Source organism: Perca flavescens, chromosome 20 (genome assembly GCF_004354835.1).
Source record: "Perca flavescens isolate YP-PL-M2 chromosome 20, PFLA_1.0, whole genome shotgun sequence".
Classification (NCBI taxonomy): Eukaryota; Metazoa; Chordata; class Actinopteri; order Perciformes; family Percidae; genus Perca; species Perca flavescens.
The window spans coordinates 28979592-29000223 of NC_041350.1; the positions used below are offsets into that span (position 1 = coordinate 28979592).

The 20632-nt window shown below is 39.4% G+C and overlaps 1 protein-coding gene across 2 annotated transcripts; it reads left to right on the top strand.

Annotated features, from left to right (window-relative positions):
* The first annotated feature begins 1513 nt into the window (after positions 1-1513).
* Positions 1514-18476, top strand: zfyve21 (zinc finger, FYVE domain containing 21). 2 transcript variants are annotated; one of them, XR_003691133.1, is made up of 8 exons: positions 1514-1737; positions 4430-4480; positions 7053-7221; positions 10033-10108; positions 13874-13965; positions 15623-15753; positions 17188-17388; positions 18379-18476. XR_003691133.1 is itself a non-coding variant. In XM_028566568.1 (7 exons), the coding sequence occupies exons 1-7, from the start codon at positions 1531-1533 to the stop codon at positions 17221-17223; spliced, it is 762 nt and encodes a 253-aa protein (XP_028422369.1). In that variant the 5' UTR covers positions 1514-1530; the 3' UTR covers positions 17224-18476. The 2 variants fall into 2 exon arrangements, 1 of the variants encoding a protein (XP_028422369.1); XM_028566568.1 differs by having other exon boundaries at positions 17188-18476.
* The last annotated feature ends 2156 nt before the right edge of the window (positions 18477-20632 follow it).

Below are 20632 nucleotides of genomic sequence, written 5' to 3' on the forward strand. Positions count from 1 at the left end.
TCATGGCTTTCAAACGAGCAAAGTGTCAGTTGGTCAAGGCCACACCCCCACCCTCCACCTTGCCCCCCCCCTCTCTCCTCCTCAATAGCTACAGACACAGAAATGGCACATCCTAAGGAAAGCTCATTGTGGGACTGGCTCTAGTGGCTGTAATTCTGCACCAAGGCTGAATTTCGGGGAAAGAGACTTCAGATACAGTATTAGGGGACCACTAAGGTCTATATAAAAGAAACTTCAGATACAGTATTAGGGGACCATTAAGGTCTATATAAAAGAGACTTCAGATACAGTATTAGGGGACCACTAAGGTCTATATAAAAGAAACTTCAGATACAGTATTAGGGGACCATTAAGGTCTATATAAAAGAGACTTCAGATACAGTATTAGGGGACCACTAAGGTCTATATAAAAGAAACTTCAGATACAGTATTAGGGGACCATTAAGGTCTATATAAAAGAGACTTCAGATACAGTATTAGGGGACCACTAAGGTCTATATAAAAGAGACTTCAGATACAGTATTAGGGGACCACTAAGGCCTATATAAAAGAGACTTCAGATACAGTATTAGGGGACCACTAAGGTCTATATAAAAGAGACTTCAGATACAGTATTAGGGGACCACTAAGGTCTATATAAAAGAGACTTCAGATACAGTATTAGGGGACCACTAAGGTCTATATAAAAGAGACTTCAGATACAGTATTAGGGGACCACTAAGGTCTATATAAAAGAGACTTCAGATACAGTATTAGGGGACCACTAAGGTCTATATAAAAGAGACTTCAGATACAGTATTAGGGGACCACTAAGGTCTATATAAAAGAGACTTCAGATACAGTATTAGGGGACCACTAAGGCCTATATAAAAGAGACTTCAGATACTGAATGGATGCTTACTTTTTAATTGAGAATTTTGATACAAACTATTCTAATAACTTAGCAAACAGCCTGAATAAAAACATGAACACATATGTATATACAGTAGCAGGAGCCTTAAGAGATCATAAAGATTAAAACATGAATACAAATTTGCGTTTTATTCTACGTCTTTTAGATGTCTGCTCACAAACAATTAAAGGCAACATGAGAACATTGTTCATGATAGAATAAAAAACAAAACACACTTGTATTGCACAGAGAAATATATTACTAGTACTACTGTAATACTACCTCATTATTAGCAGAATAGATGCGATATTAACCAACTAGACAAGTAGACAACTGTCTTTTAATTTATTATGACACAGATTTTGAATTTATGAGAAAAGGTTTAGATGGTATGGAAGTCACTCTTTGAGATATTCTTTTTTGTTGTTTAACAAACTAAGTGACTTGAAGAAATCAAAAAATTTAAATTTAAAAAAAGTTTGTGAATATTTGTTTTATTTGTCATATACAATAATAATGAATCAGATTGGCAAGAGCGCTTTTGGGTGGAGTTGTAAAAACCAAAACACTCCATCCCCGACGCACGACGTAATATCAGCGATGTGCTCTGATTGGTTGAGTGTGGCCGTCAATCATTCATGAGGGGCGTATCCAGACAGGAGTTTGTGGCTGAAGGAGTCTCTACTGTACCGAGAGGACAAACAGCTGCTAACAGGACAATGTCTGCAGTACCTGATGGGAAGAAACTCGTCCGGAGCCCCAGCGGTCTTCGCATGGTGCCGGAAAACGGAGCCTTTAACAGCCCCTTCTCCCTAGACGAGCCGCAGTGGGTTCCGGATAAAGAGGTGAGGCAAGGCGGGGAGGATTTGTTTGACAGCGAGAAGCTATCGGAGCCGCGGACACCAGCGAGAAGCTAGCTAGGATATTAAACAGGGCTATTCCGGTTGAGATTTTTCAAAATAAACGCGCAGTACATTGGCAGTTAAATAAGTCAAGCTTACAATGAAAGGGTAGTCTCGCATTGCCAAACCTACCTTCGCAGCGCTGCGGAGGAGGGAGTTATCTAAAAGTACTATAAAAGTGAAACTGTACCACTACACAACTACTTAAATGAGCTACACGCTTAATTTCATTTTAGATTCCAATGTCTCTCTCTCAACAGTTGCCTAAGTAGTTTTAATTCAGACTAGTCTGATTTAAGAGATTATAATTTTTTTTAAACTCGCCTGGGTACCACCAAATCAACTGCTTAATTAATAATAACGTGTTATTTTACTAATAAGGCAAGGCAATTTTATTTATATTGCCCAATATCATAAATGTGCCTCAAGGGGCTTTACAGTCTGTACAGCACATGCCCCCCCTCTGTCCTTAGACCAATAGATGTCATGTGTAGGCCGACACAATAACCAACATAATACAATTTATATTACATTTTTTACTTCATCACCAACACCAAGTTTCTTGACCGAGTGCAGCACTACCTTAACTTGACTCCGCTAGATGGATTTCTTTGCATTTGCTCGGCATATCCATCTGGGAACTTTCCGTTGGAGAACTTTTGGGAAGGGGCGAAAATCCTGGTTAGCTGATTGGATGAACCATCTGTCTATCACCTATGTTGGTGATAGACGGGCCAAATCAACCAATCAGATCCACGAAGTGTATGAAAATACAACCACAAGCCCGCCCCTGCTGCTGCAGGCAAAGCATAGCTCGTTAGCTCAGCAAGCAAGCATCATGTCGGTAAAGGATATTTGCCGTTTGTGTAACGAGAATTTAGGAATAAAAGACATAATTTCAGGTTCCTGGTCCATATTCCAAAAGAAGGATCCAAGAGAAAAAAAGTGAAGTAAAAAGTAGTAAGGTAGAAGTATAAAGTTGCAGAAATTTTAATTACTCAAGTAAAATACAAGTACCTCAAAAATATTAAAAGTACAGTAAGTTACCCAAGTACATGTACTTAATAGCTTTCCACCACTGACTGTATGTGACTACAACACGGCTGGGCGAGCTGGGTAGAGCGCCTTTATTTTAAAAGTATAGCCTCCCGACATCCGGTTTCCTCCGTGCTAACTGTAGCTTTCTTGGTGCGGCGCTGGACATCGTAGTTGGCCACGGGATTGGGCGTTGCAGGCAGGCACGGCCACCCTGGTAGCTAGCTAAACACGTAGCCTGTTAGATACCCGCTACGTTAACTGTTACAACTAGCTGTCAGACGCACTTATGATGTTGTAACTTCACCAGAAATGGTTAAAGTGACAAAACAACAAGCCGTTTTTTTTTTTTTTTTTTATCTAACAGCTAGCGTTAGGTCCACACTTAGCTTGCTATTAGCTCTTGTGTCAGTAGCTTTGTGTCTGTTTGTGTCACAGACAGCGCAGTAAAACTCCAGCAGGAGGGATGTGTGGGAACAGTTAACTGTGGCTGCTGCTCACCGAGACCCTATGACCAGACTGACACTGAACTACAGCCAGCAAAGTTAATCATTTCTCTTCTGCTGGTTTATGTGCTCAAGATTAATCTGTAAACAGTGTATCAGAGGAATAGGCACGGTTATAATGGGGTGTAATGTGTTAGAATAAGTATTCATGGTCTTTTTTTAATTGCAGTAAAAGTTGCAATACCAACATGTATACCATGTTTACAGTCATAAATGCATAAAAAAAGGATGTAAAGCACTTTCTTCTACACCATTCTCTCCTTATGTATCTGATCTAAAATTAACGGCTTGTGTATTTAATTCCAAAGTTAAGTTTGTATTGTCCTCCGTAGGATATTTGGCTTGCAGCATGTCAAAATAAAAAAAAAAAATAAAAAACTGGTTTTGATTTCTCAAATCAAATGTGAATTCTTTTTTTTTTTTTTTTTTTTTTCTCTTTGATATAAAATGGGTTAGAATAAGTAATAAAGTCCTTTTACTGAAGTTAAAGTAACAATACCGACATGGAAAAACACTATATTGCAAGTAAAGGTCCTGTATTCAGAATATTACTTAAATAAAACATGGCTAAAACACTGTAAAGCACTCTCTTCTATATCGTACAGCCTTATGTGTCAGAAAAGGATGGGACATTTGGATCTCAGTATATATATATATATATATATATCAAAACTGTTAATTTAAAATAGTAATAAAACGTGTTAACAGTAAGTAAACTATTGAGTATGACCATACAGAGCTGCAACAATTATTAACTGATTAGTGAATCAACAAAAAATCAATCTGCAGTTTTTTGGTAATGGATTCAAATTATTTTGTAAAGAAAAGTGCCACACATTATGGTTTTGACTTCTCAAATGTAAATATATGGTGGCTTTCTTCATTTTCTCTAATAGTAGACTGAATGAATTTGGGTTTGTGGGCCGTTTCAAGACAATCACCTTACAGCAGCGATACCAACGTGTCTGTAAAAGACTGCTTTTTGTTTTTGCAGGAAAGCTAAAAGAACGTGTATTCGAGCCGCTGTTGAACTTGAACCTGCCACGCTCAGCATGTTGTGTAACTTCCTGTTTGTCCTCTTTCCCGTCCTCCAGTGCCCGAGATGTATGCAGTGTGACACCAAGTTCGACTTCATCAGAAGAAAGGTTGGTTTTGTTTCATAAAACGCAAACTTTATCTGACTCTTGAACAAAAAACAGACAAAAGTACAAAACCCATGCAGGTAGAAAAGAAGAATTTGGGCCTTTTGGTTTGTGTCTGTGTTGTGAAACCTGATTTATTTTCCCCCTTGGCTTCTGTTCATTTATTTTGGCATGGAGACACCCTGAGGGCTCTGTGTTGAAATCTCTTTCCAACGACTACTGACCTAATACCACTAGGTCTGTGTCTCTGCTCCTAATGTCTTTGTATATTTGCTAGAAAAAACTTTCTGTTTATAGTAAAATCAGCTTAGTGAATCTCTTGCTAGTATTTTCAAAACTCATCTGCTACTTTTATAACTGTATTTTAAACTAAACTTAAAATAAGAAGGGTAAATGACACAGGGGTTCCTTAATCACCTGTCAGTTGTATTGCGTTTTAACACTTTCTGTGTTTTTTTTCTACATTTAAAGGTGCTCTAAGCGATGTCACATGTTTTTTAGGCTACACATTTTTTTGTTTACATACAGAAAACCTCTCACCATCCGCGAGCTGCCTGTCCCCTAAACAGTCTGTAAAGAAAACGCGGTGTCTGTAGACAGCCAGGCTCCAAAAACAGACAGTGCCAACCTGCACCACCAAACATACAGTGTTCCAGCCAATAACTGACAAGAAGGATTTGGGGGTGGGGGTTGGGGGGTTAGTGCGCGGAAGGGAGGGGGAGGGGCAAGCTAGCCTCCGTTTTGTTGGACAATACTTTGAACATCAACAAGAAGTGCCGTCACCCGGCATCGCGTCGAGCACCTTTTTAATTTAGCCTTGCTTATCCCCTAAATGTAGGCATGTAAAGGTGTTGCTTATGATTCACATTGGTTTTAAAAAGTACTGGACTCAACATGTTCTAGCTGGCTGACCTCAGTATGTCATGATCAGTGTCAGCGAGTCAGATTTTCTGCTCCAGCTTCAGAGGGTTTCTGCTTAAATAATCACTTTCTGACCAAAAGCTCAACACACTGCAGTTTCTGCTGACTGACTTCCTGTCACTGCGTCAGTCAGACTTTAACAGGAACCAGGGGACTTATTGTTGTTACTGTATGTTCTTTCCCAATACCTCTTTGGGTTTACATAAAGGAGCAGTCTGAGGGAACCTTCAGTGCCCTCCCTGAGGACACGCGTGTCGATGCAGAAAATAAACGCTGATTAATGCTTTGATTAGTGCAATTAATAACCTCATGATAAGTGATAAGGCAGCACAGCCGCTTCTTTTAAAGGTGCCATAGGTAGGATTGCGAAGATCCAGGACTTAGCCCAAAACGGTCTCCTAAGCCCCTCCCCCCACAAGGGAGAATGAATGCGTGTGCACGAGCAGTGATTGACAAGCAGTTAGACACCCACCCACCCCTGGCCCTGATTGGTGCATCTGAACAGGGAGCGGTGGATTTTTGCAAATCGTACTACAGGCTGTATGTGGTGCCAGAGGAGCTGTTTTTTTTATATATATATATTTTTTTTAATTCAAGATTAACTTTATTTGTCTTGGGCACTTAACCCATGCTGCAGCCATAGTAAAAACAAGCAACAGCATGTATAAACAACAGATACCATACAACAGACCGTACTATGGTCCTGATGGTGTATTTAAAAAAAGAAATGACCTGCTTCCTGTAGTCCTACTGGAACATAGGGTCAGTTTCTGCAAATATGACAGAAAGTTAGTTTTATAAGGCTTACCTACTGCACCTTTTAATATATCCCCTACATTATAAAACCAATTTTCCTCTTAAAAAATAAGGTATTTTCACACACTTGTTTATAGTTTTGTGTTATGTTTAATGCAGTGTTGGAAGAAATATTCTTTACTTGAATAAGTACTAACCCCACACTGTTAAAATACTTCATTACGAGTAAACGTTACTGAAGTATAAGTAATTAAATAGTATCACTAATGTACTTAAAAAGTATCCAAGGTACTGAATGTTCCCTGTCAGTGTTTTCCCGATGTATATCTGATGTTTCTGGAGTCATATTCCTGCTGCATTGATGTCTACAGTATGTTGCATTTTCCTGCTGTAGATGTTTAAGCTTGTGCTCATTTTTAACTCCTGTATATACTGTTGGCTAGTTTAATCTACAGCAATGCATCATGGTCTATAAGGTCATTATATGTTTATAGCGTCGGTGTCTTCTCATGGTGTCAGAAAAACAGCCTGTTTTCTGCTTTGTGACGATGCATTTTCCAGCTGATCCGAGAGGCTTTTTTTAAAGACTTTATTTAGCTTAAGAAGGAGGAGAATTTCTAAATACATAAAGGGACACTTCATCTTTCAGTTTATCACAAACCTTCAACATCTGGAGATACATGGTGTTCACTGGACAGGAAGGGGAGGAAAAGCTGTCATCTGAAAAGTACCTAAAGCTGTCAGACAAAATGTAGTGGAGCGAAAAGTATGAAGTTGCGTAAATGTCAATAGAGCACCAGTACCATGCATATGCATTTGAGTACAGTACTCAAGTAAATGTACTTAGTCACATTCCACCAGTGGTTTAGGGTTGATGTCCGTGACTGTTTTCCTGCAGCATCACTGCCGGCGGTGCGGCCGCTGTTTCTGTGATAAGTGCTGCAGTAAGAAGGTTCCGCTGCCCCGCATGTGTTTCGTGGATCCGGTGCGGCAGTGTGCTGAGTGCAGCCTGGCCTCCCAGAAAGAGATGGAGTTCTACGACAAGCAGCTCAGAGTGCTTCTGGGAGGTGAGAAGTTCAACCTAGAATCCTATTCTTCTAACTGTGCAAACACCTTCAGTCAGAGTTTGTGAAGTAAAAAATACAGGGTTATAATATGGTATGCATGATTATGTGGTTAATGCTCGCCAATTTTTACCTTAAGTTGCTCTTTTCCAAATCTCTGTCAACCCTGTCGCAAATAAAATGTGCAGTTTTTGTTTTAATTTCAATGTTTTTGTCTCCTTTTTCAGGATTTTTTGTTGACAATTGTTGCCTTTTGACATTTTTGTGTCATTTTTTTTTTTTCAGTTTTTGCAAATAATGACTATTGTTACTGAATAATCTTCAGATTATTGTCTCATTGTTTAGTCTATAAATAGTTGACTATGTTTCCCAGAGTCCAAAATGAAATAATTAAATTGCTTGTTTTATCTGAGCAACAGTTTAAAACTCCAAAATATCCAGAAACCGTTTTCTAATTTTAGCTTGAAAAGTGACTGAAACAATGAATCCGTCCATCCAAACATTTGCTGGTTAATTATTACATTTGCTGGTTAATTATTACTTAATTGATTAATCCACTAATCGTTTCAGCTTTAATATGCACACTTTTCTACTATTTTTTGCATTCGTTAATGAAACTGATAGCCGATATTTGGATATGCATTTACAGTGAAAATTAGAATCTTTAAAGTGCTCATATTATGCTCATTTTCAGGTTCATAATTGTATTTAGAGGTTGTACCAGAATAGGGGTTTCATTTTCAGAAAACACCATATTTTTGTTGTACTGCACATTGCTGCAGCTCCTCTTTTCACCCTGTTTTAACTACAGAGTGAGACCTCTCACTTCTTGTTACATCTCTGTTGGGAGTCGCAGTGTGCAGTACCTAAATCAGGACTACTAGCCAGTCAGAAGCAGAGTATGAGGGCGTGCCCTGACAGTAGCTAGGTAAGGACTACTAGCCAGTCAGAAGCAGAGTATGAGGGCGTGTCTTGACAGTACCTAGGTAAGGACTACTAGCCAGTCAGAAGCAGAGTATGAGGGCGTGTCCTGACAGTACCTAGGTAAGGACTACTAGCCAGTCAGAAGCAGAGTATGAGGGCGTGTCTTGACAGTACCTAGGTAAGGACTACTAGCCAGTCAGAAGCAGAGTATGAGGGCGTGTCCTGACAGTACCTAGGTATCGACTACTAGCCAGAAAAAGCACTTTAAGTCAAAATTAAGATTTTGGAACGTTACAAACTCCAACACAAGTTTAGTTTTAAGCAATTATTTAATAAATGAGAAACTTTCAACATAATGGCCAGTAACAGAGAGTCAGATAGTGTTCTAGTGGGCAGGACATTAAGTCCGACTCAGTGGTGAGTGAAACCATAGCAGAGGGACAGACACAGAGCTGTAGGTGAGCCAAAGTAGACCACTTTTTAATTATTGAACTTTATCGGTTATCAGGCAAATGAAACGCAGATACAGATAATCTGCAAACTGCCAAAAAACGGCCCGATAATCAGTCTATCACTAGTATGAGTTGGTATGTAAAATGTCTCGGTCCTTACAGCCGACTTCCACAGAGTCCTACAGAGTCTTTATGAGCTGACACAGGACACACGCTGGCACTGGCACGCTATACAGGAAGCAGAAATACTAATACAACCCCCCCCCCTCGTGCCCTGATAATCCATTGTGTTGTGTGGAGCTATAAATACCCAGCAGCAGCTCTTAATGAAAAATCCATGATTTTCCCCCGGAGCGGCAGGACGCCGTGATGTAAAGCCTGCAGCGCGTCGGGGCCTCGTGCTTTATTGATGATGGAGTTATCAATAGAGATGACCGAAAACAAAAGGTCACAAAAGATGAAGATGCAGAGCAATGAATCTCTCGGTGACATCGCCATATCAAAATCTGTCTATTGATATTCTGGAAACAGTATTTTGTGTTTCAACACCCAGTGATAAAGTTAAAGCTTTAGCAGAGCTAGATCAGGCTTTTTGGTTTGTATCCCATAACTTTTATAGACGTGTATATAGATTTGATTATCCAAAAAGCCTACCAATCAACTATTAGTTTCAGCCCAAAAACTTTAGAATAAATGCTCTAATAAATTATATTTAACAGCTTGGAAGAAAGTGTTTTTTGAACTTGAATTTTTGTTTCATTGCACAAAAGAAGCTAAACTTCTCAAATATTAAATGTAGAAGGAACACAAGAAGCTGTACTATATTTTGACTCAATAAGATACCGTTTATTTAAATCGGGAAGTATCGGATCAAAGAACAATAAAGGAGCACAACTAACGGTTACTGTGATTTAATAAAAAATGCTCACCTTCATGTTTTTTGTTCTTCTCCAAAAGTCAAAAACCTCAAAGATATCCAGTTTACAAAAATAAAACCCATACAACATATGAGAAGCTATAACCACAGAATATTTGACATTTTCTTCTTGATAAATGAAGTAAGCTATCAATCAACCATCAAAATAATTGTTTTGTTGTTTTCTTTCTGCGCTTAAACAAGATATCAGAAATTAGATCTCAGCTATAGATTGGAGATGGGAAACTTCAGTCAGTACCAAATTTTTTCCCGCTTTGACATCCCAGTATGTTTATATAAAAACTTTTCAGTTTTTGTCTTTTCTGGTAAACATTGGTATAAAAGAACTGATATTTTCTACCTTTTTGGTTGGAAGATATGGCTCCATTATTATGGCCAAAATGCTAGTTATGATAGTTTGTTTGGTTTCTCCATGTAATTGCAGGGTATCGGCTGCTCACAGAGTCACTGTTCCTGTCTTTCCTGTTTACCACATGTGGACTTGTGTTGTTGTGTCTCCAGGTGGCACCTTCGTCATCACTTTGGGAACGTCGGAGAAGTCTGAAACCATGACGTGTCGCCTCTCCAACAACCACAGGTGAGCTTTTTAAAAGCTGGGGAAAAAAAATCATAAAATCCATAAAACCATAGTACATGATGCATAAAACAAACCGTGCCGTGAAGCAGAGCTATGTCATTTCGGCGCCCATGTTATCCAACCTGTCCGGCCGCGCCGGCCCGCACGCTGCTGTGATCGTTTCAGCGTCTCATCTATTTCTTCCGCGAGCGAATGTGTCAAGCCAGGCAGGTAATCCACAGTGCAGCCAGATACTTTACAAAATAAACCAAATTTGACAATAAAACACCCAGGTTTATGGTGATTTTGGCTGTCTTGACTTCTGAGCTGTCGAGAGAGAGTGGTTGAGCACGGTAAGCTCCAAGGCTCCAAAGCAAAGCCACACGCTCTAGTGTGGCTTTATTTTATGTCGAAAAGGCCCGGTAAATCTGCAAATCACCATTGAATCAAAATAAAACTTTTGTCTTATTTGTAAAATAATCATGTGACCCGCTTCGACCCCACACCTCAAAGAATCGGAATCGAGAATCGATAAGAACCGGAATCGAAAGGAAGAATCGGGTTTGGAATCAGAATTGTTCAAATCCAAACAATGCCCAACCCTAGAGAGACGATTTGTTGAGGGGAGAGGAGAAGGATCGCTTTGTGACCAGCGAAGAGAACTGAGCGCTTCTGCGTGCAGCGTGTTGCTGGTGTAATGGATGTTGGGAGGAAAGAAAGCTTGATGCAATTCAGACCTCACAGTGAACAGTTATCAAAGGGCTATTTCTTCAGGAGAATGTAGTTCCAAACAAACTTTTTGGTATATCTCAAAACCTCGGCGAATAAAATCCATAAGAAGGTGTAATCTAGCTGAATTTGCCCTTTTAATAAACCAACTTTTAGCACATTACATTTTTTATTTGTATTGTGCTGTTTATCTCATTAGTGGTAAATGTCTACGGACTGCAGCGTTGTTTATCAATTTTTCCCCATCTATCAATTTTGTTTTCTGGTTTATGTTCAGTATTATTAGAATAACACATCGCAAAAGATATCGCACCGTGAATATAGTAACAACAACGTATTAAATTCCATTCGGCACGCCCAATGCTGCTTTTGGACAATCACGTTTACAGTGAACATCCAGTTTTTTGAGTCAACAACTGCACTTAAAAATGTAACTGTCATTCTTTCTTTGTTTAATGGTGCCTTCTGTCTTCAGTTAAATGTTAAATTTAATAAAAGAATTTTGGAAATAGTAATAAAAAAAATGTGTTCAACCAGCAGTTTGTTGTACTTTAGCGTTCTACTGAAAGCAGCAGAAAGGCAGAAGTGAATACCCCTTCCTTCCAATGTTCCTCATATGGTGCAGCCCTAGTGATATCTGACCCTGATTGGTCCTGATTCTGAGATCATGTGTGAACCAAAGTCCAACTAGTGACCCTGATACAAGATAACCGATATGGAGAGGGCCAAAGATACCAAGATTAATAGATTCAGTCAACAGATATTTCACTTGCAGTATACAAAAGGGCTGAACGATTAATCGTTTTCAAATCGAAATGGCGATTTGAAAGAATGTGATTAGCTAATGGTGAAGACTTGGATTAATCAAATGTGAAATATTTGGTCTTATTTCACATTTTTTATTCCTGTTTTCATTATATTTACTGTTTTTTCACAAGGTAAATGCTGGAATAATGTTACATATCACAGATTGTCAACAGAAATGTCCTATTTGTTATTACTTTGGCGCCCAGCTAGCTCACCTGGTAGAGCAGGCGCCCATATATAGAGGTTTACTCCTCAACGCAGCGGCCGCAGGTTTGACTCCGACCTGCGGCCCTTTGCTGCATGTCATTCCCCCTCTCTCTTCACTTTCATGTCTTCATCTGTCCTGTCAAATAAAGGCCTAAAATAATGGCCAAAAAATAATCTTTGAAAAAAAAAGAAAAAGTCCTATTTATCATTACTTTATTTAACACGATTGTAGAAGGTGCAACATGTAGCTAAAAGAAATAATTGCAAATCGAATCATAATCGCAATAGAGATAAACAGTCCGCCCCTCCACCGAGAGAGCTTAGTTTCCGGAAGTAAATTTCCTATTCATTTCTCCAATCGACGTCTGGAAAAATCTGTATATAAAGAGTTCTAGACCATGCCTTAGGCTAACCATTTCGAGTGTAAAAACGAACAGAAAATCTCCAAAAAAGTCAAAGGTACAAGACTGTGTACATATTTTCGTTTCCGAGTGAAGGAACTACTCATCCCATAAGCCACTGCACACCACTGAATAATACAGTCAAAGTCACAACCGCGAAAGAGCCTCTCGAACAACTTCCAATCCGAGGACAGCCTTGCGCACTTTTTCCTCCAAAACGTGGATTTTTACATAGTGAATGTACAGTTAATAGCAGTTCCTTCAGTAGTAATCGTGTAAATAATAAAATGATTGATATGACTCATACAGTAGGAAGGCTACAGTAGCCTAGCTAAAGTGAACGGATAATGTTAACTAACGTTACCAACCTCCCTGCAAAACTCACCACAACTTTGTAGGTCTTGTCCCTCATGCTGGCCCTTACAAAGCCCACGAGGTGACCCTCAGAGACACTACATTCAATACCGGGACCCGATGTTGAATTGGTTTCACCCCTTTGGACCCTCGTCCTTGAAAAAAGCCATCATGGAGATCATGATTGTACTGATAAGTCTACCGTGCAGAAATGCAACACAGGTTGTTGTTGTTTTTTTTATATTTTTATTAAAGATCGTAACGGTACAGTAGCCTACAGCAGCAAAGACTCTAACAGACTTTCGCGGAGTTTAGGGTTTACCCAAACAGTTACATGGGTTCCACCAATCAGAGGCATCACTGTGGGATTGTTCAGGATTGTGGGTAATGAAGTATTTATCCAAGATATCACGAATAAAAGACATTTATCTCAAAACAAGGTTGGTGCCCCGTGAACTTTTGGCATCTATATGAGCATATACAATCGCTTAATCATGTCGTAGCTGGTTTTAAAGTGATGGTTCGGAGTAATTTCACCCTAGGGTCCTTTGCACCATGACCTCGAGCCAAACACCCCCCCAGAAGCTTTTTTCACCTGGGTCTAACATTGGGAGAGTTAGGAGAGTTTGGTATCTTTTAGAATATATTATCTTACATCTATAGAGACAGCAGAGAGCAGAAGCCAGCAGGCAAGTGTTCATAAACTTCTGGTGTACTTACAAACTTTCCAATCCATCGTTTTATGAGTACATAACCTATTTGCACTAGTGTAGAAGTTTGGTATCATTTCGGGCATTATTAGTGGGGTCATTTACCAGATACAAACGTGGGTCCATTAGCCCCTGCGCTAAGCTATTTAGCTGATAACGCTACTCTACGCTAACTCTCCCAGTGTTAGACCCAGGTGAAAAAAGCTTCTCGGGGGGTGTTTGGCTCGAGGTCATGGTGCAAAGGACCCTAGGGGGACATTACTGCGAACCATCACTTTAAGTCTACCATCGACGGTTACGATTGTCAATGGGGAAATTGCATTGTATTCTTACTTCCGGGACCGGCTGTTGGGGTCTATATCTTGCAGGAAAAAAACACCATTAGATTTTTTTTCCTCAAATTGTTCATCCGTAGTAAGACAACACATGTAAAAATGTCCCGTTAGACAACATCAGTGTAGGACAGGTTATCTGGTTTAGCAGATGGTGACCCATCCATTCTAAATCAGTTTCACCGTGTCGTTATTAGTCAAACTGGTTTTGATTTGTTAATCCAATTCTTCTTCTTTTTTAAAAAGGTATATGTTCCTGGACGGTGAGAGTCACTTCGAGGTGGAGTTGTCTCGGATCTCCAGCATGCAGATTTTGACAGACGGGTCGAGTCCAGGAGGTAAGACTCTGTTCCAAACACCCCGGAAATCACGTGTTCAAATCAGGATGCCTAAGCCTGAGTTTGTGACTATATTGTACAGCTGTTAGGCTTGTTATGACAAAGGAAATCTACAGTGTATTACTTCTTTCCTATTGCATAAAGAACTGTAAATTCCTCTGTCTCCATCATGTTTTGTTTCCTTCTTGAGATGAGTCCTCTAACCAACTGAGAGAGTTCTTGATTAACACTTAAACCTGTTTTTTTTTCTCTCCCCAAACTAACATTAACAAACTCTTTGTCCTCTGTTGTTTTGACTCTTGTGGCCCGCCTCCTCTTCTTCTTCTTCTTCTTGGCCCAGAGAATGACATTCACACTTACACCAGTCTGCTGGACAGTCAGTATATCTCTGAAGGTTAGCTTTGGTTCGCTCTGGTGTGGGGTTGCTCTCATCGTCGTCACTCCATCCTTCCTTTTTGTATTATTTTTTTTTCCAGATCTGGTTTCTTTTGTGTTTTCATCTTGTGTGCATGAAGTTGCCTGAACATGAAACCAAAGATAGTGTTCTGCGTTGTTTTTTTTTTTTACACCTGTCTGAGTCCTGAAAGCATCTTCAGTGGAAAATAAATCATCCCCACATGTCAATATGTTATTCCCATAGTGCATTGTTTGGCCAATACCGCTTCCTGCAGTGTGTGTGTGTGTGTGTGTGTGTGTGTGTGTGTGTGTGTGTGTGTGTGTGTGTGTGTGTGTGTGTGTGTGTGTGTGTGTGTGTGTGTGTGTGTGTGTGTGTGTGTGTGTGTGTGTGTGTGTGTGTGTGTGTGTGTGTGTGTGTGTGTGTGTGTGTGTGTGTGTGTGTGTGTGTGTGTGTGTGTGTGTGTGTGTGTGTGTGTGTGTGTGTGTGTGTGTGTGTGTGTGTGTGTGTGTGTGTGTGTGTGTGTCAGTCAAAGCATTTCACCACAAATATCTCATAACATCATGGCAGTTATTGGATTTCTGAGTCCCGTCTCCACCTTCCCATCATTCTTTGGGGCTTCATTTTATTCTAAAGGACTACGTTACTTTGTTTTTTTGTTCTGTTCCCTCATTGATGTCTAATCCTTCAATTTATTTTAATGTGATTGTTATCCCCCTGGCATCTCTCCATTGTTGCATCTCTCTCTTGAAGAGTTTGTTATTGATATTGTTGAGGATGATCTAATGGGGGGTTCCTTGTGAAGGGTTATCTTGACATTTTTAGTTTTGGTTTGTTATTTTTATCACTAGAAATGTCGCTGTAACACACCCTTTTCCCCTTTCCTTTGCTTTTCATTCATTTTTACAACCTGCTGTTTTGTAATGAGCCAGAAAAAAAAAGAAAAAAAAAGTAGTCGTTCTTGGTATAGCAGTTCTTTTTACACTGATTATACAAAGTGTCAAAGCTCTTTCCTAATGTGTTAGTGAGGCGAGGGATGTGTGGAGAGAAGTAACAGACTCTAAAATGTCAAGATAACTTTCTTCAAAATGTCATCCAGTCTGCGCTGAAGACCTAAATCTTCTTCTTGGCTGCCTGATGGATTCGGGAGACAAGACGAACAAAAGAAATGTTCTTTGACAAATAGGCTTATTTAGTTCAATCCATCAATCCTGTTTTTTTTTTTCTTTTTGTCTTATTGTGTGTGTGTGTGTGTTTGTGTAGGAGGGGTGTCGCGGGCCAGCGGCATGCTGCTCCACTACAAGCCAATGGGCTGCCAGGACGGCCAGCAGCTACGCATGGAGGCAGCAGACGACAAGAAGGCGGCCTCCTTATGGTTGGCTGCGATGCACAAGGTACTATATACATGTAGGCGTTACAGTTTAATAAAGTCAAATAGTACTGCTGACTCTGTGTAAACATACACTCATCACATCATTGATAACTGAAATCACTACCTTTGATCAGACATAGTCTTTTTCTCCCATTTGGATTGATCATGCGCGTTGTTTCTGTTTCTACCTTTTGGTTTGTCGTTATTTGCACATCCAGAGTTTCCGGACACACTCAGTCATGTCAGACAACATCTGGAAGTTTGGAATTAAATTGATTAGTCAATTAATGGTGATCACCAGCAAATTTTGGTGATCAATTATTCCTTTTAACTATTTTTTTTAAGTTTCCAGCTTCTCAAATGTGAAGATTTGCTGCTTTTCTCTGTTTTTTTTATATCAGAGTTAATTAAAAGTTTGGCTTTAAAGCTGTGAGTTGGGCAAAACAAGATATTTTGAACACATCATCTTAGATGTCTTTGGGATATTTTGATGGCCGTTTTCACTATTTTTTATATTTTTGCAGCCCTACTGCAGTTTTAGATAATACTAGCTATCGACCTGTCAGAAGTATTTATCCATTAATGCATGGAAACATTTATTAAGTTGCTACCACTGTCATTAAAAGAGGAAATATTAGCTGTAGAGACAGTTGGTGACTTTTTAATACAATATGGATGCATTTGCAGCAGGTCAGAAGTAATGCTACAATATGCTAGTGTTTTTTGTTAGTATTAGCATGCTGGCACAGTCTACAGTACTACAGTATTAGAGGACCACTAAGGTCTATATAAAAGAGACTTCAGATACAGTATTAGGGGACCACTAAGGTCTATATAAAAGAGACTTCAGATACAGTATTAGGGGACCACTAAGGTCTATATAAAAGAGACTTCAGATACAGTATTAGGGGACCACTAAGGTCTATATAAAAGACTTCAGATACAGTATTAGGGGACCACTAAGGTCTATATAAAAGAGACTTCAGATACAGTATTAGGGGACCACTAAGGTCTATATAAAAGACTTCAGATACAGTATTAGGGGACCACTAAGGTCTATATAAAAGAGACTTCAGATACAGTATTAGGGGACCACTAAGGCCTATATAAAATGATGTTGGGGGCTTAAAACACCGATATAAACCTGAAACAAAGGACTATGTAGAGGGGTAACAACATGGCCTTTCCTCTGGCGCCCACTTCAGACCAAAGTTCACATGTTTTCCTAAGAATGGAAAAGTTGTTTTTCCATTAATCATTTTTTATTTATTCTTCTTTATTTTATCTCACAATTTAGTATTCTGAGGCATAGTGAGCTGGTGTGTGTGTTTTTTTCTCAGAATAGCATCTGTACAGATTGTGTTTAACATCAGTGCAGCTGTTGATCTCTTGTATTCTCACGCTGCATTAACATGTAGTTGTTGCTGTTGTTTTTGATCTCTTTCTTTCCTGTCAGGCGGCCAAACTGCTGTATGAAGCTCGGGACCAGTGACGTGCAGGCCGCCTGCACCACTGAACCTCCAGGCAGCACACACCCAAGTGTTTTTGTACCCGGTGTCCCCGGGGTTTGGTATTGTTTGGATTTTTATTAACGCCAGTCCAGATTCTGCTTTTCCGTCTGATTCCTCGTTGGTTCTTGATACCAGTTCTTATCATGGTAATTTCTATAAAAAGAAAACCCTTTATTACCTCTATAACCAGTACTTTGTACATCATGTTTACCGCAAATAGGCCGATTGTTCTTCTTTTTTTTTCCTTTGCATTTTCCATCTTTCAGAGTTGTTTAATCCTCTTTGATTTAATACATAAATCAGGGCAAGCAGCTTCTACTTTTAATTCCTGTTCTTTTTCTCAGATTAGAGAGCTGGACATTGTTTTTGTCTTTGATACTTACAGTTGGACCTTGCCATTATAACACCTAAGTAAATGTTAACGTTACAGCTTTCATAAATCATTTAAATCAAACTTCAGAGATGCAGTAAAACTTCAGATAGAGGCACGGTTGTTTCGATAACTTTATATGCTGCAGTTAAATGTTTTTTTTTGTGTGTGTGTGTGTGTGTGTCATCTGGGATTTTATTTCCTGGAAGAAGTAATGAGACACTTTACAGATCCCTGTAGGGATATTTTTTAATTTTAATTCAAATTTAGCTGACCCTGCTTCCACAGAGGTCAGCTAAACAGCGCCAAGTAGGGACTGAATGTCTTTGCTCGAGGGACCTTCAGCAGGATTTTGACTCCGAGCTTCCAGATTAAAGGACACTTCCACCTTTTAAATCCCTTTAACGCAGATAGAAAAGCAGCTTTGTGTGATGTGTTTTGCATTCATTGCATTGCAGTTGTTTGTAACTCCATAGACAACAAAGATGTCTGCCTTAGTGGAGTTTTGCCATTCACCAGGAGTACAGACCACAATGCAGTGGTAGGGCAATGTAGGATTCTGTATCTGAAACAGAATCAGTTTATGGGAATTTTTGTGACAGAATATGTCCTGAAATGCAAAGAACATCACAGGTTTATCCACAATTTAAACAAAATTGTTCGATTTTTTTCTTTCTTTAAGAGACAGTTGAGTTTCAGATGACCAGTTTCTGTTTCTTTGTAAATTATTATGTTAAACTCTTCTTTCTGCTGCAATTATTTACAGATTTAAATCTTCAGGCCTCAACGTCTAAGGAAGCTAAGGACTTTTCACTGATTTAGTGAAGCATAACCACACAGACATAAATAAATGCTTTAAATGTAGTTTCATGTATTGAAGTTTTGTATGAGCTATTTTGTGAAATATTCCTACTTTAACGTGAGGTGTGTACTTGCATCATTTTTAAAGCTGAAGTATGACTATAGGTTTTGTAACACTTGTAATCTTTTGCTCTTAGTCTAAACGGTCCGTTCCTTCTTTGTTATCGTCGTCACAAGACACAACAAGGATGTAAAATGACCACCTTAAATCAACCAAATGCTGTTCAGTTCTGGTTGAGTTGGTGGGTTTGTCAGTTTGGTAGTTTGTTGTGCTTTCGTGGACCTATTATTATAAAGAGAAACTTGAAAGTGTTGAGGGAATTTAAGCCAGTGCAAGAAAAAATTATCTTGGCCTGAATTGTAAACCAAGTGTTTTGACACAGAAATCTTAACTCAGCAGCCTCTAGCTAGCTAGATAGTATATGGAATTGCCAGACCTGTCTCCACAGCGCTGTGTCAGCACTGTAGTATGGTCTGGCTACACCACCTGTCTATTCTGGGATAGGGGAAAAATGCTCTGGCTTGTTTTTTTTAATTTAAACCAATCACAAACGTCCCAGGCGGCACTAAGACCCTAGTCTCGCATTGCCAGACCTTCCTTCACAGTGCTGTAGAGGAGGGTCTGGCTAGTCCACACAGCATTCCGGGATGGGAGAAAAACGTGTTCTGGTTTATTGACATTTCTTTAAACCAATCACAACCGTCTTGGGCGGCGCCAAGCGCCGAACAGAGCCCCCGGTGCCTCTGCAAAATAGCCTCGGGAAGGAACTTGTTTTGATGGAACATGTGTACGTTCAAAAGTAGTTTTAGTCGTGCAACAGAAAACTCAGATTGCACAGATAGTCTAGCTAGCTGTCTGGATTTACCCTACAGAGATCTGAGGAGCAGTTAACCATAGTCCTCAGAAATCCACCGGAGGTTAAAATTCCAACACAAAGAAAGAGGAGGTACCGGACACCGGGCTGAAAAGGGTGAAATCGGCAATGGAGCAATCCCGGAAGTGGAACGTCGGGGACGTAGACTACTAAGACCCTTATACAGCAACAGCGCCCTTGCAAAAGCATTATAAATGCATTTCAGTTACTAACACTATGTGCTATATAAAACTAGGATTACCAAGTAGCATCAGCTGAATGATGATTTGCTTCTTTTTTTTTTAAATCTCGCCGGCATCCGTGTCTTCCCTTTTTTTTTTTTTTTTCTCTAAGCTTGAAGAAACAACTAGTGGTTTAATGGAGCACAGAACTGGGTTTGTTGGCTTTTTTTACCTTTTTATTGTCATTGACACCCAGTGAAAACAACATTCTCCACCTCCACTTTGTAACATAGTTTATTTTTCTACGCTGCTCACCTAAGAATTAAAAGCACTAGTTGTCGTTTGGTTCAAGTGTTTTTCAGAACGGAGACGGAGGAAAGATTTGTAAAGGTTTTTTTTTTTTTGTAAAAAGATGTCTGTGTGGTTGCTCTTGATGTCGTGTCTGAGGCATAACTGTACATTCACAATTAAGTTCTTCCTCTATAGAGCTGTTTGTTATGAAGATAGATGTGAGGCCTGCACAGTTAGGAAACACAACGGTCATATGTGATCTGTTTTTAGGCTACTGTACTGTTTATCTACCACTAATAAGATGCATATTGGTAAATTGGACATTTTGCATCACAGTACTATGCTGCCAAAATGCACCACCCTAACAAGTTTGATTAAAAATACAAAAGATTATAATGAATTTCTGCAGTTTAATTCAAAATAATTAAATTGCTTTCTTCCATTTGAGGCTGCCAGCTTTAAATGTCTCATGATTACCGTTATGCAAACATATGTAGCTGTTTATTATATTCTCTGTGCAGCCCTCCCAGACTGTCCTCAGTAGTGAGTTAATGAAGAGTTTTTGTTATGAGTCATCACTCAGCCAGTGTTTGTACCTGCACTTTAAAGCCCACTCTGATCACAGTCCGCTCTATCCCAGCTCTGAAAACACTTCTACACCCTTTTGTTGGATTATTCTTATGAGAATAAAATCAAGTGTTTGTACAGTTGTGGTGTCAATTGTTTTCATTTGAAAAGCTGATTTGATTCAGGAGCTGTAGCTTCCTGACAAACTTGATCAGTGAAGGAAAACGGCCCTGTGGCTGTTATATAATTAGATTATTTTACTGAT